The sequence below is a fragment of the Orbicella franksi genome, chromosome 5 (assembly GCF_964199315.1).
Source record: "Orbicella franksi chromosome 5, jaOrbFran1.1, whole genome shotgun sequence".
Classification (NCBI taxonomy): Eukaryota; Metazoa; Cnidaria; class Anthozoa; order Scleractinia; family Merulinidae; genus Orbicella; species Orbicella franksi.
Window position 1 is genome coordinate 12,446,745 of NC_138149.1, and position 26,990 is coordinate 12,473,734.

The 26,990-nt window shown below is 38.3% G+C and overlaps 1 protein-coding gene across 3 annotated transcripts in view; it reads right to left on the reverse strand.

Moving 5' to 3' along the window:
* The window catches only part of LOC145486259 (uncharacterized), a 70,755-nt gene extending 45,400 nt beyond the window's left edge, over positions 1 to 25,355 (reverse strand). The window contains exons 1-8 of one of the 3 annotated variants that reach the window (XM_081464884.1): positions 25,137 to 25,355; positions 24,579 to 24,972; positions 24,282 to 24,395; positions 12,612 to 13,016; positions 12,144 to 12,191; positions 10,802 to 10,983; positions 10,133 to 10,349; positions 8,129 to 8,548 (exon numbers count right to left, since the gene is read on the reverse strand). In XM_081464884.1, coding sequence (XP_081321010.1) covers positions 8,129 to 8,548; positions 10,133 to 10,349; positions 10,802 to 10,983; positions 12,144 to 12,191; positions 12,612 to 13,016; positions 24,282 to 24,345 — 1,336 coding nt within the window. In that variant the 5' untranslated portion in view covers positions 24,346 to 24,395; positions 24,579 to 24,972; positions 25,137 to 25,355. Of the gene's footprint in view, positions 1 to 8,128; positions 8,549 to 10,132; positions 10,350 to 10,801; positions 10,984 to 12,143; positions 12,192 to 12,611; positions 13,017 to 24,281; positions 24,396 to 24,578 lie in introns of all 3 variants that reach the window. The other 2 variants (XM_081464885.1, XM_081464886.1) reach the window with 2 other exon arrangements.
* Between the last annotated feature and the right edge of the window lie 1,635 nt (positions 25,356 to 26,990).

The window sequence follows — 26,990 nt, forward strand, 5'->3', positions numbered from 1 at the left end:
TTCAAATTTTTAAAATATGCAAATTAACTACACTCAACCAGATTTTGATCAAATATGATCGATGAACAGAGATATCTCAGCCAATCTGAATCAGAAATGTTTTATTCTTGGCAGTACGATTCTACTAGAGGGCTCCACAATATGAACTTCACATTTTTGTTACCATGGCAACATACTGGGTTCCAGACCCCCAATATTAAAGACTTTTCTGGCCACCTTTAGTGTTATATAGTATGCTGGACAAAACTGTTCTGGATCGATGTTTTACAACAAAAAATTAAAACAAGTAAAGTGACACAAATAATTTTGTGATCATCTTCAGCTTTACTAAATCTCACACATGGAAACTTATACCTTGTCCAAATTTGGTAATTGAGTCACAAAAGTATGCAAAATCATGTGATTTCTGAGAAAAATGAGTCACATTTGGAGTGTTAATTTGCAAAGAAACTCTTTACATGCTGGTAGTTTTTTTTTTTGTTGTTGTTTTTTTTCTTTTGTCAAGATTTTGACAAGAAAGCATGAGAGACTTACAGCTTATTTGGCCACTGAAATACAATATACTGTCTTCATAAACTGATCTTCTTTGAAGTCTCTACACTGTTATTGCCACAAGATTGGTCTTCTGCCTGTTTGGAAGATAACTGTCTTTAGGTCCCACTTCATACATTTACAAGCCCCAATTGCGCAAGATACTGCTGTGTTAGGGTGTTGTCAGCTACAGTACCGCTCAAAAGTAAGTTACCACCCCTCGTCTCTCGTCTCGCGAGAACCAATGAAGCGTATATTTTGGAATAAATTACAACAATTAGCTTGGGAGGAAACGATTAATTTCTCGCGACGCGTTTGTTGCAATGTATGATTCGTGAAGTTCACGCTAATACAGCGTGAAGTGGTCTTGGATTGAAACTTGCTTCGCTAGATTCAACACGGTCATTACAAACGAAGAACTTTCATGGACTGGAATTATGGAGAAAAGTTACGTGTATGAAGAAACGAACGCCAAGACGTTAGCGAACTATTGTGTAACATTGCATCGCACCGGTCGGTGAAATGTCCTACATGTAGTTTTAGGTTTTTAGCGTGTTGAATTTCCATGTTACATGCGTGCGAGCGAATTGAAACGAAACTTATTTCGCAAGATCGGTACTATCTCGACAACGAGTCTGGTCGGGGCAATGCCCGTTTTCTCTTCAGCAACGAAATGATACAGTGCCATTGACGGGATTTGAGTGTTTCGGCACAACTGTCTTAAAGTCATTTTTGTCTATTGAATCTGGATTGGAGCAAGTTGGTAAGACTGACTGTGGGCTACTGGTAAGGATAAGCAGTTCATATAGCGTAAGCTTAAGCCTCTAATGTTTAAAACGGATCGAAAATCCTTGTCATCTATTGGTTGTTTTAAATGCTAATATTTTTTCAGGTCTCAATGGAATATGACTATATACATTACTGACCACTCATTGGTTACAAGTAATCTTTTCTTTTAAGTCAGTTTTAAGACTTTTTTTAAAACTCTAAGCATAGCTTAGTTATGCTCTAAGATCAAATCGTTATCATGGGGCGTTTGACACACGAGCAAAAAGCAAAAATTGTGCGACTTCGAGAGCGGAATATGAACATCAGTGAAATAGTTAGAACTTTAGCAAACGATGATTGTAAAATCAGTCGCCTGAGTGTAAGACGTTTCTTAAGACGTTTTCAAGAGAGACAGTCATTCGAAAATGCCCCGCTGCCCGGCCGGCCTGCAGAAGATGTGACGCCACAGCTGATGACTTTCGTCGACAACCAGATGGAGCAGAACGATGAACTGACAGCTCCGAACCTCCGGAAGAAGATCTACGAAGAGTTTGGAGTCAACTTCTCCGAGAGCAAAGTCAAGCGGCTTCGGAAAAAACTTGGCTGGGTGCGGACTGGCACAAAATATTGTCAGCTTATAAGAGAGCCAAACAGGGTGAAACGACTGGAGTTCTGCCTGCAATGCGAGGAAGACGGTGAAACGTTTGACAACGTTATCTTCACGGATGAATGCTCCGTACACATGGAGAAACATGCCAAGCTGAGTTTTAGACGCAAATGGGAACAGCCAAAGTTCAAGGGCCGTGCGAAACATCCCTACAAAGTTCATGTTTGGGCTGGGATTTCTAAGCACGGTGCAACGAGGGTCCTCGTGTTTACCGGAAACATGGACGCTAAGTTTTACGTCGAAGAAATTCTCGGCAGAACCCTGCTTCCTTTCATCCGAGCGACATTTCCTGACGGCCACAGATTCCAACAAGACAACGACCCGAAACACACTAGCAGGCTGGCGAAAGAATTCATGGAATCAAGTGGGATTCACTGGTGGAAGACGCCTCCCGAGAGCCCTGACCTCAATCCCATAGAGATGCTATGGCATGAGCTAAAACATTTTCTGCAAACAATAGTAAAGCCCACAACTAAAGAACAGCTACTTGAAGGAATTACTAGGTTCTGGAGGGAGAGGGTGACGGCTGAAAAGTGCACGACGTACATCAATCACTTGAAGAAGGTTGTACCGATGGTGATTCAGCGCGAAGGCCGTGCCTCAGGGCACTGAAAATAACACGGTTCTATTTGAGAACCACAACGGCTCCTTTAGGAGCCACCACATTCAATAAAAGTCATGAACAACGCAATCCAATCTCTTCCCTTCGAAGAACCCCGTAAACTACTTTGAAGTATGTGTACTACATGTTAGTCTGTTGATTCCAAATTCACTTATCTGTTGAATGTGCTTAGCAAGAAAGTTTAAGTCAGTTGAGCATTCGATGAGACGGGGGAAAAAAAAAAAGATGCTTTCAAAGTATAAACTGGCTTCCTATAAGTTTTACATGTGTTAGCAGACGTTTACGAGTCAAAGAACAAACGCTTTATTATTTTGTCGAATTTTGTCAAAATCTGTGAGGGAGTTCAATCGATCGATGGAACGCTTTCGAAGAACGCTAAGACGAAACAGAAGCCTTTCAAAATATGGAAGGGGAAGAGCTTTATAGAAGTTTTGAACGCAAACCTTTATCCCGTCAAAAACCGATGGTTATAAAATTTGTTTGTCGACCATACAGTACGTGGCACAAACCAATTCTGTTCAGTCGATCGATTGAAACTCTAGAAACAAATGACGCTTTTAAACATAATCTAGGTTTGAAATAGTTTCATAAACAAATGTTTACCCAGTAAAAGAAGCACATTGCAGTCTCTTAAAGATTAGTTGTGTTACTGAACACGCTAAGAAGCAAAGAGTCAATAACGCCCGTTGATCGTCAATCTAAATGATCGATTTCATCGACCTTGAAAAATGCGAATGACACAAAAGCCAAGAAGTCTCTGTACCTATTTGCTTTTAAACATGACACTGTTTTCATCACTGCTTTCTTCCAGGTCTACAAACCTTTCTAAATGACCGGTTAAAGTAAATAAATAACTTCAATATCCACGACTTTCGCTTTATGTAGTTGACGAAAGAGGACGATACGATCGATCGGCAAACTTTCATCGTACAGGTTTGAGCACTTTTCCTTAAGCCCACGAACGACGTGATTTCCATTTAAAATAGTAAACTTTGCAGCATATTCTTGGATACGACTATTGAGCCAAGTAGATTTGAAAAGTTTAAGAGTCAAATCTCAAATGAACGTGATAACCAAACAACAGAGTTCGGCAAACGCTTCGTTCGAGCGCGCGAAGTTACGCTTGGCTAATTTTCTGCGTGCTTGCAAGTTTGCATTACAATAGGCTATTAAAGTCTCGCGAGAAATTCAAGCAGTGATACTTACAGTTTTTTCAAGCTCTCGTGAGACGAGAGTCTCGTCTCAAGAGACGAGAGTCTCGTCTCGAGAGACGAGAGTCTTGTCTCGCAAGACGAGAGTCTCGTCTCGCGAGAGGGTGGTAACTTACTTTTGAGCGGTACTGTAAGAACATCACGCACTGCTATTTGTGCTTTTAGGAAAGTTTACAGACCTGTTTCTGAGCTCATCTACCAGGAGCTTCCCATTTTCTTACATGTTCTTACACAGCGCGCAGCTTGAAATAACTTTCTCTGGTTTGCCTTGTGGCCCTTCAGTGGTAGCATCACAACTTGAATCTTTGATTCTCTAAACCACTGATGTATCACAGGATTATAACGCTGTTTAGATGAATTATCGCTCCTTCCTTATGCAATCTCATTGAATTCTTAAAGAAATATATATATAGATAGATAGATAGATAGATAGATAGATAGATATAGATATAGATATAGATATAGATATAGATATAGATATAGATATAGATATAGATATAGATATAGATATAGATATAGATATAGATATACACAAACATGTAACAATAATTTCTTCACACAAGAACACTGGTCTAACACTACAACGTTGATGTAAACCATAACACTTACTATTGTTTCTCAGAAATCGTGCAATTTTCTGTACTTTTGTGATTCAGTTCGCAAATTCAGAAATGCTGTAATGCAAGCCTTCCTCGCGTGCTCTATACAAAAATAATTTTCCATGTGTGGAATTTAATACATGTAAGGTTTAAGACAATCATAAAATTATTTGCATCGCTTTGCTTGTTTTAATTTCTTGTCGTAAAACGTCGATCCAGAACAGTTTTGTCCACCATACTATTGATATTTGCCAATGGTACCTGATCAGCATGATCCAGCAAGCATATAAATATGTCAAGTCAAGTTCGTGGCCTTTTTAAATATTTTTCGAGCTGAAAATCACTAAAATATTGGCTATTAAGTTTACATCAGTAGCTTACATTATACTATAAGTGACAAAAAGAAAACTACACAAGAAAAAAGACAACAACAACAAAGGACACAAAAGAAAAATAAATGAATGAATAACTTCATGATTAAGAAATCACTAAAATATTGAAATCAGGTTGGAGGGAACTGGAAAAGGGTGGGTTGCCATGGGAACTGAAATTTTTATGGCCGTAGGTGTGTTGCATGAAGAGTTTCAACGGTGTCTGTTGCAGTTTGACCGAGATACATGTAGCTCTTAGTCATTTATATATTTTATATACTTGATGTAATATTTGGTTAAGTGTATGATATCATCAGTCCTCTCATTTGCATATTTTAGACATTTTTCAACCTCAAATATTTCTGGAACAAATACAGATATTTGCAAATGGTAAATGACATTTTGAATCTTTCATGGATTCTACATGTATGTGATTAACCTAACACTTCGAAGGGTTAAAATTTGATCATAGTGCCACTTTATGCTTCACTATCTGAGCTGACTAAGAACTGACTGCAAACTACAGAATGATATTCGTACAATGCAGTGATAATGACTTTTACACCAAACTGTGGCAAGCCCTGTGAGGATGTTCACCCATCAAACTACACAATTCTTTGCCATCTCTACTCAAAAGAAAACAAAACTTAAATATGTGCCTCTTTTTTCAAGTCCAATAGCCCATTTCTGTAATGTGAGTTAAGACAAATTGGATCAATACAAACTCTTCTACCTCCTTTATACAAACCAAGTGCCAAGTGTGCACACCAAAAAAAGGGGAACTGTCCCTCACAGTTTCCAAGGATGTACATGTAATTAACATGTACATCCCTACGTAATGTGAGGGTGAAAAAGGGCTTTTTAATGATCCTCTTTCGAGGCTTGGTCTGAGCTTCCACTAACGATACTACATTTAGGAAATAACACACTGGCTGTGGGTAAAATTTGGGTGGCAGGGAAGGACAACTGGGGAGTAGGGGCCCAGGAAGGGCCCTCCTGGGGGAGTACAGATCGGGTGGTACCGGGGATAGCCACCCTGGAATAAAAGTTCCAGACCTGCCTCCAGGGGTGAGGACTGAGGGACCCAGGAGGGGGAGCCCCTCCTGGGGGGAGTACAGATTAGGTGGTACTGGGAGTAGCCACCTTGGAATAGGTAATGTCTCCGGACCTGTCTCCAGTGGGCTAGAGTCTTACTGTGGGGTAAAGTGCAGCTAATGAGTGCACTTCCCTGCCACCGTCCTTTAATAACAAACAACAGAAAGTCACCAAAATACAGTTTCTGTTCATTGCACCCTGAATGATAAGGTCTAAGGCTTGCTAGGAGACAGATAACCCTAGCCTATAGCCATTAATGGTATAATTATTATTATTATTATTATTATTATTATTATTATTATTATTATTATTATTATTATTATTATTTTATACTAAGCAAATGATATCATAAGTATATATGGATAAATGTTTTTCTAAAAGTAGCGGAATAGTAATGTTCAGTATCTATACACGACATTCTGAATTGTAGTGTCAAAGCTTGCCCCCATTTTTTTTTTTTTTTTTTTTTGGGAAAGACAGATTATTAGCCTCATTCATGGTGAACATTTCTATAGATCTAAATGATTTTGTTTATTCGCTTGAAGATGGTCCTAAAGCGTAGTATCAGGGGTTCAGATGTGAAGAGCAAGGGTCCCAGTCATGGGAGGGTGGGAGGGTAAAAGAAAAATCAGTGGCGAAGGATCGGCACAAACGAGAAGACTGAATACAACGAGGAGCGTGTGCTTGACTAGAGGTCAGGGGCATGAGGTGGACATGTGAGAGACATGACTGGAACCATTGATACACTGTCTTTTACAGATGTAGATAACAGTGGCTTTACTTAGGAAATGAAAGGTTTGTTGTGATATCCAAAGGGGGTGATTGTTTTCAGCTGGGAATCCCTGATGGACTTTGAGATCAGGAATTGGTGGCATGTTACCTATGTTACTGGGATTTACTTATGATTATGACACAAGGTTCATAGTGTTACATGTCTCTAAAATAAAGTGTTACAATGCAGAATGTGTGTGCCTGACTTTGAGATATTGTCTCTCAGGTCTCATTAACATCAGTTTATGGATGCCATAAACTTACACTTATAAACTGAATTTCTTTCTTCACATTTAAACCACTAAATCTGTATTTGATAATGGCGACAAAATGATGCCAAAACATCATCTTATCTAACTTAAAGCATTTATTTTCCTTTCACAAAACAGAAGACTTGGGGTAATTTTGAAGTTGCAAATGCAGTTAACTTAGTTTTCTCTAACTCTTGTCAATGTCTGTGTTGGAAATTACAGCAGTAGCTCTCACCCACTTACCCATAAGAGTGCCAGAAATGTTGGTTAATTGCTGATCACTGAACACTTACATGTAACTGTTTACCATAGACAATTTTTGGGTTAATTAAACTGCCTCTTATTTTCCATTTTGGCAAAAAATTCTCTTAGCACACATGCTAGGACCAGCATCCTGGCAGGATCCTGCCATGATCTTGTCTGGAATTGATGGCATTCTAGAAAGATTTTAGCCCAAGGGATTTTCGTTCCTGGAAGGATCATGGTAATATTCTTGCCAGGAAACGAAGTTCCCAGAAAAAGGAGTTCCCAGTTGCCAACATCTTGGCATGATTCTGCTTGGGAATCTCTCCAAGCACAAGATTCCCACTTGGAAGCAAAATTCCTCGCAGCCAAATACCTTTTGCAGCAGGAAGCAAAGCAAGATTTGTCACTGGTAACATTTATGCTGCTATGAATTCCTTTGCCAATTTTTACAAAGAAATGTATGCCAGCTGGGGCATCGCTTGCCCCCTGGCACACGTTTCATTGTAAAAATTGGCAAGTTTGGGATCCTATATAATGTCATGAGTTTGCAATAGAATATTATGAAACTTGGCATATTTCCTCAATTTGGCGTGATTAATTATTCCGACTATTGATTGAAGGTAATTTTATGTTCATATGAAAAATATGAAGAACTTTTGATGTTATATAACATCAGCAAAAAGGTCCACTGACCTCTTTTGTTAATGCTAATTTATTTGCACTCTACCTGCACTTGTCTACTGTTACTCTCTAACAATCAATCTTCACTGTTCAAGTTGTACAATACAATCAAAAATTCAAAACGTTACAATAAGCAAATTTCAAACACTTAAATTACTTAACACCTATATAATCGCCACCACTATCAACTATTAATTGGGTTGAACACTCAACTTTAGTTTGTTGAGACAGCCCACATCAATGCACATATACGTTGCATGTACGTGTACATGTAGATCTATGTAAATGTCGAATCAATTACATGTAATTCCTTACCTAGTTTTCTCTTGCAGATATACCCACGTGTCCGAGAACAGGGATATGTACTCCATGTTCCATTCTGAGTGTTGCCATCAATTACCGTACAATCAGAAATCAGACCAGGAACACCAGTAGATGGTTCCAGAGCTGCCCAGTTTTTGTAAGAGCTAGTGGATTTATCACTCCATTCATATCTCCCCTCCACCTTGCGATCATTTAACCCAATCCAGACTTGAGAAACCCTCATGTCTTTAAGTTGCTTCAAGACAAACACATTCTCTGCAGCACTGCTTATACTGATCAATTCAGTTGAACCATTAAAAGACATGCAGGCTTTTTCAGCATCCACCCACGTCTTGTACTGGGCTCCATGAACATTGAACTGGTAACAGTAGTCACCAAGGCTTCTCCAGTTTAGTGGACAGAGATTTCGACCTACAAGGTTTTAAAAGAAAATGAAATACATGATAAGGTCAGATGCCAGCCTTAAAAAATTAGATCTACGAGACTGGCAATTTTACCTTCTCAAAAATTGGGAAAATGCCTTCCGAAGTATGCCCAAATGAGCAGGGTAGATAGAATTGGGTTGGGCATAGATGTATATTTTAACTATTAACAAGAAGATCTGTTAGATCTTATAACCGCGCTTTTAAAATTTAACTGTTTTCTTAGTACTACAGTCGCAACGCAGTCCATATTCCAAAGCAATCTTTGATGATTCATTGATTACTGTAGACATCACATCACTTGATCAACACACACTCTATTATTGCACCATCAGTCGTAGCCGTTGTGACATCTCCGATGACGCAATAGTCTTAATCTGGAACTTTCTTCGGGATATGTATGGGCATGAAGATACGAACACTATTACAAACCGCTTTCTTTCTTTAAAGTCACAATTAAATTTAATTGTTTTTTTCCCTTGAGTTAAGGGTTAGCAAAGAAGTCACACAAGTCACATAATTCAAGAATTGCGTTATCTACGGCTATCTTTAGTACGGTGGTTATTTCCCTATCAATGACGTAATCTTTGCACGTTCTGACACGTTCTTTGCTTGGCTTGCAAATATTTAATTTTCCTTCCGATCTATGAACTTACTGCGATGAAACAGTCAAAGGATTTACTTCATTTGCCTAAAACCACAAGAAATACTCGCAAAATTACAAATAAATTAATGACCGTCGCTTCTGCCGAAATAAACTTGCAAAGTAAACACGATCTTATTTGTCACGTAGCGAAAGTGAAAGCTGCAACGTCAGCGCATTCCATGGCTGACGTAATACCTTTTTTCACCGTATTTATTATTCCCTTTAAATCCAACGCTTTGATAAAACGAAAAGAAAATATATTTTACCCACAAAAAAGAAAACAATATCCGTAAAATTGTCCGTGTATTTATGTTTTAACAGCTTCTGGCGGAAAAACATCACACGTTCCGTGACTCAAAGTTTGGCCGAGCGGAGGTCTGCGTCTGGTCACCGACAAAAAAAAAAAAAATAAACCACGGGTAAACCTAGAACCGCGCTCGGCCCATGGCCGCGCGGTTAATTATCAACTTTCTCCTCTTAAAAACCAACCCTCCAGGGACACAAAAAATGTACATAATTATGTACTTCAGTTATCAATGATATCCTTTCTTGACATTTTGGTGGAAACCTTTCTAACAAAAACAAAGGTTACTAAATGGTCAACAACATGATAAAATAAAAGAAAAGAAATTAAGCAAAAAAACAAAACAAAACAGAAGGCCTAAAGTTTGCCTGCATGCTCCATTTTGGAATTTGGTGCATGCTCCATTGCAAAGTTTGTCACCTCAAGGTGAAAGAGAAACTGAGGTACCTAAGTTTCATCTTCAAATGATGGACGTTGACATTTGGCTGCAATCTGTTGCAAAAAGAGCCAGAATCTATGGGCACATAGATCACTGAATGTCCCCTTTTGCAAAAATTCAAAAGGAAGATGAGTTGAGCTCTGTTCTACTTCCAAAACTATAGACGAAAAACAATGAAACATACCACCAGGTTTCTCACAGATGAAATACTTTTCCGAGTCACAATAATCATCATTCCAATAGCCAGCTGAAGCACCTCCCCACACTGCTACACAGTCCTCCACCCCAGCAAAATCATTGGGCTCCTCTGTACCCCAGTGAGTGTAATTAACCGGTGAATTGTCACTCTCCCATCTGTAGCTCCCCTCTGCTGCAGAATCACTTAATCCAATCCAACATGTCTGGTACATGCAGTGCAAATTAATACAAGTAAGTTACTTGAGTCATAGAGCAGTTTTCAATTGTGTGTCGAAAGTAATTAGACAATTACTTTGGTTTTGGTTTTGGTTTTGGTTTTACTTCGGTTTGAGATTGGCTGAGTAGTCTAATTGACCAGTAAGTAATTGGGTTGGTTTTGGTTTTGCAACACTCAATTAAAAACCACTCTAAATTTTCTAAGTCATGTCAATAATAAATTGAGTAATCGTATGATTGAATGATTTACACTTCAGTAATACCTTGCAATTTGTTCACATTAGATGTACACCTAACATGCAATTTTGAGGGAATTTTCAAAGATCACTTGTAGTGAAAATCGTTAGATAATCACATTTAATTCAAGGCAATCACATGATTACCGTAAAGATACAAATCTAGAAAAAAAAAAAAAAAAAAAACGACAAAAATGACTCACCCTATGACCCCTGCTCTGTCTATAAGTTATAAAATGTTGCTCATCAGCATCATCAATTTTCAACAAATACCCTCCAGAAGCTCGGCAATCCTTCTTAGCATCAATCCATTTCTTTCTAAGAGAACTAAACTTGTAACAGGATGAGCCATAGAAAAACCAACCCACAGGGCAGGCAATTGGAGCTACAGAAAAAAAAAAAGACAGAAAAATTAACATCTAAAATTCAATATCTTTCTGACAAGTACAGCGAACCAAAAACGTACGGATAACTAATAGTGAGTTTTCTTGGATTCCATTATTAGTGTAAAAAGTTTTCAAAAAGTACACATGGAATGACATCATGACATCACAACATCACTCTGACTTATAACTAAGGTAATATATGATCTCTGCATGCTGGATACAAAAAGAAAAAAAAAAAAAAACAGTGAAAAACTCTGCCTGAAAGATTATTCCTTATTTGTACAAGACTAAACAAAGGAAAAAAACAATTATAATTATCAATGATAGTTTATGTAGAAGCTTTTATTTAACAGGTGTGCCTCTTTTTGCATCTTGCATCAGAAAAGTCAAGAATTTTCAATAGTAACATCAAAGCAGTTTTACTCTATGGTGCTGAGACCTGGAGGGTGAGCAAGCAAATAACGGGCAGAGTTCAGGTATTTGTCAACAGATGCCTCCGCTTCATCCTACGAATCAGATGGCCTTTGGTAATCAACAATGAAGACCTGTGGGAGATTACCAACCAGGAAAGGATGGCTACCCGAATATGCAGAAAAAAGTGGAGGTGGATTGGGCATACGCTCAGGAAAACCCAGGCAAGCACTATTTTGGAACCCGCAGGGCAGGAGGAAACGTGGCCGCCCTAAACTGGCCTGGAAACCATCAGTGGACCAAGAACTGCATCAATCTAGATCTGACTGGCAGAAAATTGCTAGACAAGCCGAAGATTGCTCTGAATGGTGTGCTTTTGTGGATGCCATGGATATGCTCCCCATACGGGAGCTATGGGTAAATGATGATGAAGATCGAAAACCTAGTGAGTATGTAATTCTGCACTCCTGACCCATTTTTGGCAAAATTTTGAATTTTTATGCTTACAAGTATTATTACATGTAATCTACATATACTGTGCTCAGATTTTTAATGACTCACACTTAAAATCATGCCATATCCATTTTTGTAGTTCAGCTGTCAGAGATTGTTAGAGATTGCTAGGCATGTATTTATAGCAATTAATTAATATTTGCTAATGAGAACAATATTTCAAAAAGACTTACCCATAGGCCATTCTACACATTAATAAATACATACGATTAAGTACACAAAATTATTGACTCACCAGATGTGACTGGTGGAATCACAGTAACAAGGGTAGGCATGGGAGCTCCTAACAACAAAAAAAATACATGTGCAGTGTAGAAAGAAGAAAAGAATTATACACTGTATCACTGTGCTGTTATAAGTTAATTGTCATGTAGCTCTTTCACCAACACCCCCTCCCCCCTCCCCCTGCTACAGTAACTCCCTCATTATCCAGCTACAGACTCTTATTATAAGCAAAACCCTCAGAAGTTCTCACAGAGGATACTTGTTTAGGTTCTGTAGTCTCCCTCATAAATGCTTTGCCCAACATGATAATAAGCTCCCCATCTCCATGAGGCAGCTGCTTCCAACCAAGATGTGTTCCTCTCTTGAAATAAACCAGTCTAACCTGCAGCATTTACAGGTTACCACTGTACGTACTCAAGGCAAAGCTAGATGCCAAACTGTGAATGGTAGAGTTCCAAAGGCACTTGTTAAGACTTACCTTGGGGTCTTTTGCAGATATAGCCATACTCCTTTTTGCAGCTGTTGTCATTCCAGCGTGTACCATACAACTCAACGCAGTCTTCACCAGCACGATCATTTGGTTCTCCTGTATTCCAGTTACTATACACTGAGGCATTATAGGGTGTACCATCACTCCAAACAAATTGGCTTTCATTGCGTTGATCATTGAGCCCAATCCAGTAATGCTGATTCCAAACCTTTGAAGATTTGTTAGAAACAAAGCTCATTTCTGATTGGTTTGCTATACTAACAAGGTCTCCACCATAACCAAGGCAATCTCTACGAGCATTTTCCCAGTTGAGACCTCGCACTGACAAGGACTGGACAACAAACTTGTAACAAGAGTTGCCATATCCGTTCCACCCAGTTGGACAATCTAAGGCTTGGAATACAAATTTCAAAACACAAATCAGTTTACTTAATAAGCCTCATCTACACAAGCAATTTTTAGGTGACAATTTTTATGTGATGAATACATGTATATTTGATCAAGTAGATGACACAGAAAATATTTGTCAACAGCTCAAGGTTCAGTGTGCCAGTAATGACGTTGGACAGCAGAGATACTCAGAAACAAGCTAAGGCTGGGCTGCTTAGCCACCTCCAAAAATCTTGGTGTTCACGAACATACATGTATTTGCCACATTTTATGTGACGAGTCGTCTATACAGGCAATTTAATTTCATATGTGACAACTTTTATTTGTCACATATAAAAGCTAACTCCCCAAATATATTTGTCATATAAAAATTGGCCAATTTTACTCATCTACACAAGCAAATAAGAATTGTCACATAAAAATTGTCACAAAGAAATTGCTCATGTAGACAAGGCTTAAAAGTCAAAAGATCAGTACATATATGGAGATGGAGAACAGCACCTCCCATAGTTCCTGTAACAAAATTCAAATTTATCACCTAAAGAAAAGCCAGGGAACTAATAGCTTATACTGTAAAATGCACTTATAAGCCTCTCAGCTTATAAGTCCCTCTTTAGGCCCTTCTATCTGTAAACCAAAATATAAATCTAGGATGTCTGCTTTAGATAAACAGGTTCTAATATATTGTGCAATAATATACAGTTAATTAATTACTCAGGCTTCCATAGGAAAGCCAACGTCATAAAATGCAAGCTGTTTTGATTGCCAAAAGGGGGTTCACGGTCCCAGGCGTTCCTAGTGTAGACCGTGGAAACTGGAGATGAGAGTGCAACAGCTTATGTTATCCTGTACTCACTCTTCGTGAACAAGAACAACATGATTTACAGAATGCTGTGTTTTGTGAAGAAAGTCTTGGAAAGAATCACGCCTTATACGTTCATCTCACAAACAAAGATGTCGCTGGTTTTCGGAACAGGTCAGTCCAGGAACTTTAAATATTGCTTGAAAGCCTGACAAATAAGCAAAGTTCAGGCTCATTCTAAAAGATAACAAATGAGCCATGTGAGAGTTCAAACTACGACAACACTGTTAAAAACCTATGACTACTGACTTAAAAACAAACTATGATGCTGAGATTCATGAACACCTCAGATGTTGAAAAAATCAAAAACATCCCAAACAGCTGCAAACAGAACTTTGAAGAAGCAAGCAACATGCAATTGGATAAAGAGGATACTCAACGAAGCAACTTGAATAGTAAATATTTGAGCATAACTATTGTGTTGAAATGTCCTGATTCTTTTATTTGTTTTTATTGTGTTCACTAAGCTTACTTGTAAAGTACAACTTGATCTTGCGTTATGAAGCCCGAGTAAACACTCTCAGTGTCTAGTTATTTATTAGCTAAAACCTTTTGTAACACAGTGTAACACAGTGTAAGATCAAAGACTGCTCATAGCACAATGTCCAGTCAGTCAATGCATCAATCTGGAATAATCTACAGTTTAGCTTTAAATCGCTGGACAAATGTTAGAGGAGTCGCAGCTGAGCTTTTAGAAGTAAAAAGCCCTTGACGTGTCCGCATATTGCAGGTTTTGTGCAACAAAACGGCTTAATATTGGTGTTCACATCCACTTAACAGAGGTGTCTGCTGTATGCATGGATTTATTTTACTGTAAATGTGGGAAGAAATAGGGACTCAAGCTTAGGTGTCCACTACATGTAATAATATGGACTCCAGCACTTTTGGAGTCATTCCATGGGTAGATTACATTTTTCCTGAAACATTGGGAAAACCACCAAAAGCATCTTCATGTGTATATAGTACATTACAGCACGCTCTTAATCTGCCCTGCCTTCAGATAATTATATTTTAATAATTATTTGCAGGGCTTTGGCTAACACAGAAGAAAACTCATCCTAGCCATAAACTCTCTACCTTCTGCACCATTTCACCAGAATTAAAGTCTTGTTGAAATATCACAGCCACTCATAATTATTGATTCTCAACCAATCAGAGAAAATTCAGAATTATCTGTAAATTATATATCATGCCCTCCTTCCACAGGACAAGATCTAGAGAGGGAGAAAAAGAAATCCCTGCCCGCATTTGTAATGAATTAATTATATTGAAAAAACTTGCCCAGATGGGAGGAGGGCATTGGGATTTTTGTTTCATTTCCTTAGAAACGAAACGGTATTGTTTCCAGTTCAGGGGTAAACTATTTACATAGTGATTTGTAATATCCCATTAGAGTAAAGTTTGTAATTGTTAATGTAAATATGGCAGCAAAATTTCAGCCAAAACTCGGTGCATAACAACAAAATGTGTCATTTGCAACATTTCAGTGAAACTCTCGTTTCTCGGTATTATCTCACACAAGAAAACTGCAAACTGGACTTGATGGTGATAGTGAAAAAGAAATATATTTTTGAAGTAGAGACACCGCCACATCAGGCGATTTGTCCAGTTAGTTTTGTTTAGTTCAACAAAGAAATGATACTGTTTTCCATTTCAGAGTGATTTATTGACATAGTGAGTATGAATGTTATCAGGGTAAACGCTTGTAATTCACAAGGTAAACATTTTCAGCAAAAATAACTTCTCAAAACTAAATTTTCTTTCATGACACAGAAAGAAAAGGAAACTAAAATGTCATGCAGGTAGAAATAATTGGCGACTTAAATGTTCCCAAGTCTTACTGAAACGATGTATTCTAGAGAAACGAAGATATCTGTTTCCGTGCTTGATTTAAATGTGATTAGGATCAAAACTACGGCGACATAATTTTGGTCAATCAGAACACTTGTCAATACAAACTTTCTTATTTTTAAAAGCGTGCTCTAAGAAGTAAAGCTACTGAAATTGTGGCAGAAAATTCATGAAATTCAACTAAATCTGGAAAATGTCGACACCTACGATATGAAGAAAACCTCATAAAAAAGCCATATTGTGCCTATTTTGCAATATACCAACATCAATTAAATTACAATATGAATTAGTTACCTTCCACAATATATCGTATCTGTATTATTGTCCTAACGCACCAAGTGCGTGTTCTTTTCACGTAAACAGCCACAGAAAAGGGGCGGGATTGTTATTCCTGACAAGTCCTTTGGTTTTTCCTTTTTTGTCCTATTTGGGTTCCAGTTTCTCTTCAATTTGAGCAGCAATTGATCTCGAATAGCCGCGAAATGCCAAAGTTATTGAGAGGAATGCTTGACAATCTAAATGTCATGGTAGGGGATCACACATCTCAAACAATGCCCGAGACTTTGACCTCGCAGACCAGGATGACCATTTGGTCAGTTTCCAACATGTCTACCATGCCAGCAACAGAAGAAGCAACTGTGGATTGTGTTGCGTTTTTTTTGCGAGGAGGGGAAAGGAGGCAAGAATTTTCAAAAGAAAAACACATTTAGATGCAAAGTGAAAAGGGAAGAGAGAAGCCTGCAGAAGCTAAAAGATACTTAAAGGTGCCAAGGCTTCAGACAAGTCCATGACATTCACAAATACTTTGATAAAATTAGTGACTTAGTGTAGTTTGCTCACCATTGCACATGTACCAGTTTTCGAAGGTTTTGTATGCGGTTTTCGGTTTTGGGTGAATTTTTTTGCAGTTTGGTGGTTTTGGATGATTTTTTCTTCGGTTTTGTGGTTTCTAACATACCCCGATGCCCCCCTCACCTAGCTATGTATAATATCTGTTTTATACATCAGTTCTACATGAAATATACCCCACCAATTTTAAGGTTGAACTTCATTATAACTTATAGAGAGCTTGAGATATTGCAAGTGCCGAAAAGAGGTCCATTAATTTCCAGTCAACTTTTCCTTTGCCAAGCAAGTAAACATAAGATACATCTACTATTGCTGTTTGCCCTGGAAGAACTACAAGTGAGCTCATAAACTCTGGAGTACAATTCCGGGAGAAATCGCACAAGTAATTTCAAAAGCGGACAAGCGTGAAGCACGAGGCCGATTTGAAATTACAAGCACAATTACTCTCTGAATTGTACGACACAAGGTCCAATTACTGATTAATCGTATCTATAACAAATTTCGGAATTAAAAATTCTTTTGAGAACCTCTTTTGAGCAAAAATGTCTGTAGTGCTTTTCCTAAGTTTTGAAAACTGTAGGAAACATCGCGAAGGAAGCCATTAAAGCACACATAATTGACGTCCCAATCAAGAGGGAATTCAATTAGAGGTATCCAATTACAAAAAGTTCACATTGGATACCTGTAATTCGACACCCATGTGATCGCACGCCGATTACGTGACAAAAAGGTGCGTGGAGCACCAATCACGTTTGAGAATTTTGTTATAGATACAATTATTATTTTTATCACAAAATCTCTTTGGATTATAAAATTCCATCAACTCTGCCTTAAGGTAACACTGATGATAAATTTGTAAAAAATTGAAGCTTACTTTCACGTAATCTGTAAATTTTGACCTGACAATAATCCAGACAATTTTAAATAGCAGTTTAAGCTCACTTGATGGACTTGATGGAATATTAAATGAATTCACTGTTGTGGAATGGGAGGTCGATGTGAGTGATTAGTGTTTGAATAAGTTGATTAAACACTCATCCATTCTATTGAATTTTATTACATCCATTTTGAAATCACCTGTGATCTTTACAATCTGATTGGCTTTCAGCAAAGCAATTTATTCACAACCATCCTATTTCTTACTCTGATTCATGAAAGATTAAAATTAAACAACCAATCAGATTTCATGACTTGTTTAAAAAAGCCAATCAAAATGCTTGAAAGCCAGTGCAATTTATTCAGGAATGAAAAAAGTATGTAACGCGCTATTTTCTACTCTAAATCACCTCTTTTTTCTGTTTTGTATATAAAATGAAATGTTTCCAGTTCTGCTTTCTTAGCACACTGTTGGTGGAGCAATACAATATTTGGTACTTACCAAAGCCGACTGTATTCACAATAGGCAATTAAAAGTGTGATTTCAAAATGGATGTAATAAAGTGGCAACTAAACTTTTTGTCATGCAATTTTTTTTTTTTTTTTTTTATTTGCAATAACACAAACCAATGCTTACTAACAACACTAACTCTATTTACATTATATTGCTCTAATTATTTACACTATTTAAATTACAATAACTAAACGACTTACATTACTAACAAATACAGTTACACGACTTACACAATTAAGAAATACAGTGATGACAAGGGGCAAAGAAAAAAAGAAACTGAGAAGAAAAATAGCTAGTTATCATTACAGCTTGAGGTTGTAGTACAGAAACATAAAAAACAGACCAAAGGCATGTCGTACATTAAAAGTAAAATGAGTTATGCATCTGACAGGAGATTAGAGATAGATTAATGGGTAGGAGATAGATAACCCTACAGAAAATATAATCAGATTCCTAACAGTTCTTTTAAAAAGGCATCCAAAGTTGTTATTGTCGATAAGCTGTCTCTAACGTTGAGGTTGTAGGAAAAAAAGTTTTGACAGCCATATTTTTTTAGGGTTATATCAAAAAAAATTTTCCATTTTCCCTTATTGTTGTTATCTAAATATTTTTTAATCCATGTGGTTTTGAGGGATTTATTGAAGGAACTAATATCGATCATTTTTAGGCCACCACCACCGAAATCATTGATCATTACCTTCGATTTTATCTTGTCGCCTTTACCATTCCATAGAAAAGTGTACAGTAAATCATTTATTTCTTTTAAAACCCTGTAGTTTGAGCGAAGAGGCGAGAGTAGATAAACCAATTGGGAGACCACTAGTGATTTGATAACAGTGATTTTCCCTAACAATGTGAGTCAGCGGTATTTCCAGCATCTTAGGATTTCTTTCACTTTTTCAAGTTTCTCATTGTAGTTTAAAGAGGCAGATAATTCGGGATCTGTTGAAATCCATAGATCTAGGGATTTTACTTTGTCTTTTGGCCATTTAAGAGTAATTGCCACTAAAAATCAAAGAAATCATGGCCACGGTCGAAAAATCGATTTTGCTCATAATTTGCCAGTTTGAAGGCCTAGGTAAGTAACTGAAGGAAATCAAGTTAGTTTTTTGAAATATCCACTAAAACGGGAGAAATTCACGAAAAATGGTTATCGCACCGAAAGCTCAGATTTCACTTCGCGATCATCCGAAATTTTACACTTTTCAGCTTCTTGCTACACAGTCGTTTACATCGCTGTGAAAAGTTCTCAACTTTAAATGTATACATTGATTCTTCCTTAATCAAGAGATAGTGTTCATTTTTATTTCTTGTGTTTTCTGGCCGAACTGAGCCCCAATTAAGTAGACATACTTTTCTAATTAAAACAAAACTCAAAAGTTATGCAAATTCAGTGAGGAAAAAAGCTGACCGGTAGTGCTTCAAATCGTCTGATATTCTAGCAAAAGACAGTTCAGTCGATGAATTTTAGACTTACGGATTCATTTTTGTGGGATCTACCAGCAATTTTGCATGAACGCCGATCAAAAAGCGAGAAAATTGCAATTCAACCCCTTTGAAATTTGCAATGTAACGCAACACACTAAAATAGGTAAAAATCTTTTGTTGGCTTGAGACAGGACAATCAAAGCCTATTAATGTCTTTAACATTTGAAACGCTTTAGAAATAGTATTTAACTTAGAAATTGCCTGTAATAGTGAAAAAACACAAGTAGAACCAAACTTAATCACTCCCTAACTCTCCCTGTTTTGTGTCACGCATGATACACTTGGCCGATGCTACAATCTTGGAAATGACAATCTGTGGCGAAGGTCAAGTAATTTATGCAGCTTCGGGAGAAGTGACGGAGTGTTTGAAGCATTCAAAGTATTTCCCCACCAGTTGCTCTTAGATTCCCTTTGCGCTTAGATAACTCCTCCCAGAAGCAATTCAAATCTGCAGGAGCAAGGATATTCAGGACGGCTAAAACGCACTGTTCAGCTTTCTCAAATAACAACGCGTACTAGAGCTTTACACTGCAGTCCGCGATGCTACTATGCAGCGAGCACGTGACGGACTTGGCAGATGCGTCAAATCTGTAGAAGATGATGGAGCTTTCTCCAGAACTCAACCTTCAATCGCTTTTTCAAATTATGCGATATTCAGCTACCAGTTTGCTTTCTTTTGAAGCTTCGTCCAGTACAAAAAGCCTACCTTTGCATTCAGCTCATTGATCAGGGTGGAAAAAGAGACGTCAGTATCAGTTTCATGATCAACTTGCAGGGCGAGAAAGGAAGAGAAAAGAGTTGAATTGCATTGACAACGCTGGGGTGGGGATGAGAAAAAACTCCTGATAAAAATTGCCTTGTTTACAAACCAAATTTGTGACGCCACAGTTGGTTTTCATTGCTATTTAGCACTGAAGCATGAAGCATTTTTGTAGCCAATGACATGTTAGTATATCTTTAACCTACGTTGTCGTTTACACTTCTGAAAAAGTCAGTGCTACCTACTCTTTATCATGCTTTATCATGTAGTCTTGTGGATCGTTTTATATCACCAACTACTGCCTCATTCAGTTGACGAGCCTTTCTTCGACCCTGGTTTAACAAGCTTTTCAGTTCAAATAAGTTAACAAGAAATAATTCGAAAACACAAGTATCCTGTAAGATGTTGGATGTTGCAACAAGGTGGCCAAACATAATTAAGCAAATTGCGTGTGTACAACATTGGTGATATTCTTGCACGCGTCAATTTTTTTTTTCCTTGCTTCTAGTCCAGTTCTGGCCCTTTCTCTGTCACGAAACGTCGGGAGAGAGCCGAGAGCGAGGGACCCTCCCTCTCGACGTTGCGTGACAAGGAGAGGGCCAGAACAGGACTACCTTGCTTCTGGCTAGTCATTGAGAGTGTGACCATTAAAAGTACGGAAATTATTTATTTATTTATCATTCCTAAAGTATTTGCTTACCTCGAAGGACTTTTAGCGGCTTTTGATATCCTTGTTACACTGTATGAGCGGTATGACCGTAACTGCGTGCCGGCACAAATTCCACCGTATTGAAGAACAAACTCGCGCGGGGCGTCTCTAACTCATCCAGCTTACTCCGATTCTTCTTTGATAAGTGCGTTGTTTGCTTGGTTATCGATACGACATTAACTTTTCGTGGGAATAGATAGCCTCCTACTGGCTAGCGACGGCATAAAGCTTGTAATCCCTAACATCGTTCCAATATGTATATACTATTGAGACCTTTTTTACTTCGTTCGGCGGGTTAACTGGGCAATCTTCTCTTATTAATGCACAATTTCGCACATCAACAACAAAGATCTTGTTATTAAAATTGGACTCATTTTGAACGGTGAAAAAATGGTTTCAAATTCGTTTCCCTTGAAAAATCGCTCGAGTGGGACACTGGGCAGCGAGAAGATGAAAAGTGCAATTTAAAAGTTTGATGTTTCTTTTTCTCTTTTTTTAAACTCTTGTCGGCGATTTTTTAAGTTTAATACTACTTTTAAAGCTTTTAAAATGTAAAAGACATTAATAGGCTTTGATTGTCCTGTCTCAAGCCAACAAAAATGGTCTTACCTATTTTAGCATGTTGCGTTACATTGCAAATTTCAAAGGGGCTGAATTGCAATTTTCTCGACTTTTGATCGGCGTTCATGCAAAATTGCTGGTAGATCCCACAAAAATGAAACTGTAAGCCTACAATTCATTGACTAAACTGTCTTTTGCTAGAATATCAGACATTTGAAGCACTACCGGTCAGCTTTTTTCCTCACTGAATTTGCATAACTTTTGAGTTTTGTTTTAATTAGAAAAGTATGTCTACTTAATCGGGGCTCAGTTCGGCCAGAAAACACAAGAAATAAAAATGAACACTATCTCTTGATTAAGGAAGAATCAATGTACACATCTAAAGTTGAGAACATTTCACAGCGATGTAAATGACTGTGTAGCAAGAAGCTGAAAAGTGTAAAATTTCGGATGATCGCAAAGTGAAATCTGAGCTTTCGGTGCGTTAACCGTTTCTCGTGAATTTCTGCCGTTATATTGGATGTTTCAAAAAACTAACTTGATTTCCTTCAGTTACTTACCTAGGCCTTCAAACTGGCAAAGTATGAGCAAAATCGATTTTTCGACCGTGGCCACATTTTTAGAATTTTCTTTGATTTTTACTGGCATTTACTCTTAAGCTCTTTTCCTGATAACAGAATTTTATCATTTCCAATACTTGCGCCAATCCATAGAGCTTCCTTTTTCTTATCATTGAGTCTGAGGCCAGAGACTTTGCTGAAATCATCAAGCATTGCAAGGGATGAAAGGAGAGATTCACGTCACCCGTCTAATATAAGTGTTGTGTCATCGGCATACTGACTTAACTTAATTTCCACATTATTTACAGAGATTCCCTTTATATTAGTATTTTTCCTAATTGCCGTGGCCAGCACCTCTGCCGATAGGATAAATAAATAAGGTGAGAGCGGGCAGCCTTGCCTAACACCTCTTTGAATTTCAAAAAAATTACTTGCCCATTCATTATTCAGAATACAGCTTTCAGTATGACTATACAGGGTTTTCACCCAGTTGATTAGCGAAGCACCAAAACCGTAGGATCTTAATGTGCCATGTATGAAGGACCATTCGAGAGAATCAAATGCCTTTTCAAAGTCAATAAAAAGTAACAGGCCTGGGATATTCTTTTCTGTGGCATATTGGATAATAGAGTCAATGAGTCTGATATTTTCGCCTATAAATCTGCCCTTCAAAAATCCTGTTTGATCATGATTGATAAGGTTTGGAAGTACTAATTTAATTCGGTTTGCAATAGATTTTGCTGCGATTTTGTAATCAGTGTTCAAAACGGTAATAGGCCTCCAATTTTTGATGAAGTATAGTTCTGCATCTTTTTTTGGAATTAGTTTTATAACCCCTCGTCTTTCTGTTACTGAGAGGCAGCAGAGTCAAAAGCATAGTTGAGGGCCGAGATTAAAAAAAAGAAATGTCTTTCCAAAAAACTTTGTAGAATTCGGCGGGAAGTCCATCCGTGCCTGGCGTTTTGTCAGACTCCATCTTCTTCAGGGCTTCGAAACATTCCTTTTGAATTAAGCGGCCTTCACATAAAGTTTGTTCTTCATTGGTCAAAGAAGTGGAGTTCACTTCAGAGAGGAATGTTGACTGGATGCTGTCGGGGCTTTTTGACGTATAAAGATTTTTATAAAAAGCCGTACATTCAGATAAGATATCTCTGTCTGTGGTGACAAAGTCGGTGTCATTAATTTTTAATTGACTAATTGTTCCTTGTTTACAGTGCCTTTTTTCGAGATTTAGAAAATATCCGGAGTTCTTTTCACCCTCGTTGTACCATTGCGACTTTGACCTAATGATAGCGCCTTTGGTTCGATACTCAAAAATGTTTTCTAGCTCTTTCTTTAAGGTAAAAATTCTTTCAGCAACAATATGATATGAGTGATTACTATTGCTTGCATTGTCTAAATGTTTTTCTAACAAGGTGATTTCGCTTTCCAACATTTCTTCGCGTTTCCTTGTTGTCACGTTTTTGTATGCAGCATAAGATATTGATTTTTCTCGCACCTTTAATTTAATCATCTCCCAAAGCAGAGCTGAGTTCACTGAGGTGTCGTCTTTGTATTGGTTCACAGTGCTTTCAATTGTTGTTTTAATTTCTTGGACATATCTCATTTCGGATAAAAGGGACGTGTTCAACTTCCAAAAACCTTTGCCTCTGGGGTTCGAGTGTAAAGCTAGATTCAGAGTAATCATCGAATGATCCGTTTTGAAACCAGGAAAAATATCTGCATGGGTCACATCTTCTCATGCAATTTTGGTCTGAAATTATATATCATACTCGTGATTTCAAATCGAGCTCTCGTTCGATTATGAAATCACGGCTATGATTTCAGACCAAACTGCACTCTACTCAGTTTAATAACCATTTAAAGTTGTAAACCTTGACGAATAGTTAGTTTAAATCAAAGCATACTCGTTCTCTGCACAAATCGACTTCCGCGCTCCATTGATCCGAAACAATTCCATAGAATGCTACTTTCTCCACCTATTCTTCCATTCTTGATCATTGATATGCATGCATATTGTTCTTATTGTTCGACCAGTGCTGTCTCGCCAATGATTCAAACACATTTCACGGTAAAATCCACGAGCAATACAACGGCGTAAACGGAGACAGGCGCGAAAATTTTACGCGTGGAGGCATTTGTTTACATGATCATTTGCACCCTGTGAGTTCTTTGGGGCTTTGTTAGTTGCTGCAGCACCTCAAAATTGCTTTTCAATGCACAAAAAAGAGCTCTTACCTAATACGGTGTGTAATAGAGCGAAGAGAGACAACAAAAATCTCCATGAAGCCTTCTCCGCCATGGTGTAGATTAACCTTCTTCCCGTTTGCCTCAAACAACAACACGTGATTCCTATGCAATTTGAGAACAGAAGACAGCACGTTTATGAAAGCTGATTGTCACATCCAGATTAATGGCAGCAGTTATTCGAAGTTCCGCATTCCGACGCCAAACCGTGGAACACGTCAGTTTCTATCAAAATTAGTTAAGGCGTACAGGCGAATGAAAGCTGTTAGTAGGAAAAAGCATGCTCACCTATAACTTAATCCCCCCGCCAAGAATTTGCTACTTGATACGGTCTCTCGCCGTATTCGTCCGTTGCTGCCATTTCAACTTTCTTTCCACGCGATTGGCAGAGGGTCTTTTCCTCTAATTACCGTGTAAATTGACAATTCTGGAAGACTCTTCGAGACGTTTCGTCTAAATCGCATCAAATCCAAATGTAGCGCAACGTTTTAGCCGCAGGAGTTGTAGTTGTAGACATGAAACTCGGCCAAGACAACGAAAAGTGATTTGAGAAATCAGGAATTTGAGACATTAGAGATACCCTGAAGCAACTCCAAAATTAAAGAAACTACAGTTAGTTCGAGTTCCCGAGAGGATGGAGAAACAGGGGATTCGAGGGATCGGGAAATCCATGATTATCCCCCTGCTAGGCATATCCCGGGCATTACATATATGCCCTTGGGGGCGCGTGCGGTAATTTGACGATTCCAAACGGAACGACCTTTGTTTCGAGTTATCAGGAGCGCAAACAAAATGGAAACATTACCTAGGGCCAAAAAAATACGACAAAAAAGCTCTATAAATAACGGGTAAAAGAGCTCTAATTACTCTTGCCCTCTCGCACGCGATACATGGTGTCACATGAGCGTGTGCTTAAATAACGGGCATGCGCAATTCAATTCTCGACGAAGGTTGGAAAAGCTAGTCTTTGATCGAGGATTGCTCGAAAACCTACCGTAAAACTCATGATGAAATTTTCACAGCTGATCTGAAGGGGTGAATCACGTAGAGAGCCAAAATTTTAAAAAAATCTGTAAGACAGATTTTGAGATATTTGTGATCTCACATTTTCTTAGTTTGCGAAAAATCTGTCTTACAGATTTTTCTTTTACTTTTGCAGGAATGTTAAATCAGAGCCAATTTCTTATTCCTAAAATTTTCAGGTAGGGTCATACGGGTAGATTTTGAGGAAAACGTGATTTAACATACTAGTGCCCAGTCTCTCCTTAGGTACTCGGTCGGACACTTTGTCTCCTTGCGCCCCGAAACACGTGATGTGGCAACGCGTGTTTCGGGACGCAAGTGAGTTCAAAGTACGGAACTTGATATAGTGCACGGGTCATTTTGCAATTTATGTGCGTTGGCTTTTGAGTTGGGGTTACATATCTTCGCTACACAGTGCTGACGAGCCCCAAGAAGGGCGAAACTGCTGTCCACTGTTGCGATCCTACTTTATCGGTTCTCGTCATGTTGGTGTCTCGAAACGTTTTTCACGTAGTATCAGCCTTGCAGTCTATTGCTTGTCTTCGTTCATTTTGGCCATTTTTTGACGTTTAATTGTTCAAGTTTCACATAGAATGACAAAAGACTTAGGCAAACAGTAAATAGAGAAAGGAAAATCATCTTGGAACATTTTTGAAAGGAGTTAGAAGTTGGGCTGTTATAATCCATCAAAACTGTGGTAAGCCACCTTAAGCTAACACATGAGTTTGAGTTTGAGTTTGAGTTTGAGTTTTTGTGAGGTTTTGAGTTTGAATAATCTCAAACTACACCCGCAGCCCATGACCTAAAAGCAGTGAAAAACATTTCTATGTAAGACAAATTAAAACTTTGGCTGGGTCCTGGGTTAGCGTTAACGGGCTTCTGAAGAACCCGACCCTGGTCTTCGCCCTGATTACCACAAATTAACCTAACATCGAAAGTACTTGGTCAGCGGTCAATTTTAAAAAAAACCACATGACCTCGATGAGCTATAAACCTGAGCCCGCCATATGGTCACGTGATACTGGTCAGCGGATACCTTGTATCGACAATTGTCAATAGACCAGTTTCGATATATAAAATTCAGCCTAAAACAAAAGACCTCAGCACGAGGCTCCGGGGAATAACTGCAGAGTTTGTAGGGTTTATTCCCCGGAGCGTCGTGCTGAGGTCTATTGTTTTAGGCTGAATTTTAATATATCGAAATTGGGCTATTGACCATAACAGGGATGTCCAAATACTCTTTTTCTTTTCGCTGCTTACATTATCAGGTGGGTTTTAATTCCCTTATTAGCAGAGTCTCTTTTATCTTGCGATGTGTATCTGTCCGACCTTTTGCTAATATATCAAAGTGGTCCTATTTGAAGTTGTGACCAGTTGACGTGACGTGGTCTGCAATAGCAGACGCATTACAGCTACTCGTGATCGCTTTAAAATGTTCAGTTTTTCTGTCATGCGCTTAGCGCATCAAGTCTTTATTTCCCTACAAAGATAGGATCAACCGTTCCTAACTGTCAAAAGCTGTTTATAAGGCTTGTTGTTGGGACTGCCACGGCATCGACAAAACCTGGATCGGACCGGACCGGATCACGGATCGGATCACGGACCGGATCACGGATCGGATCACGGATCGGATCACGGATCGGATCACGGATCGGATCAAGGAAAAAAATTCAAAAT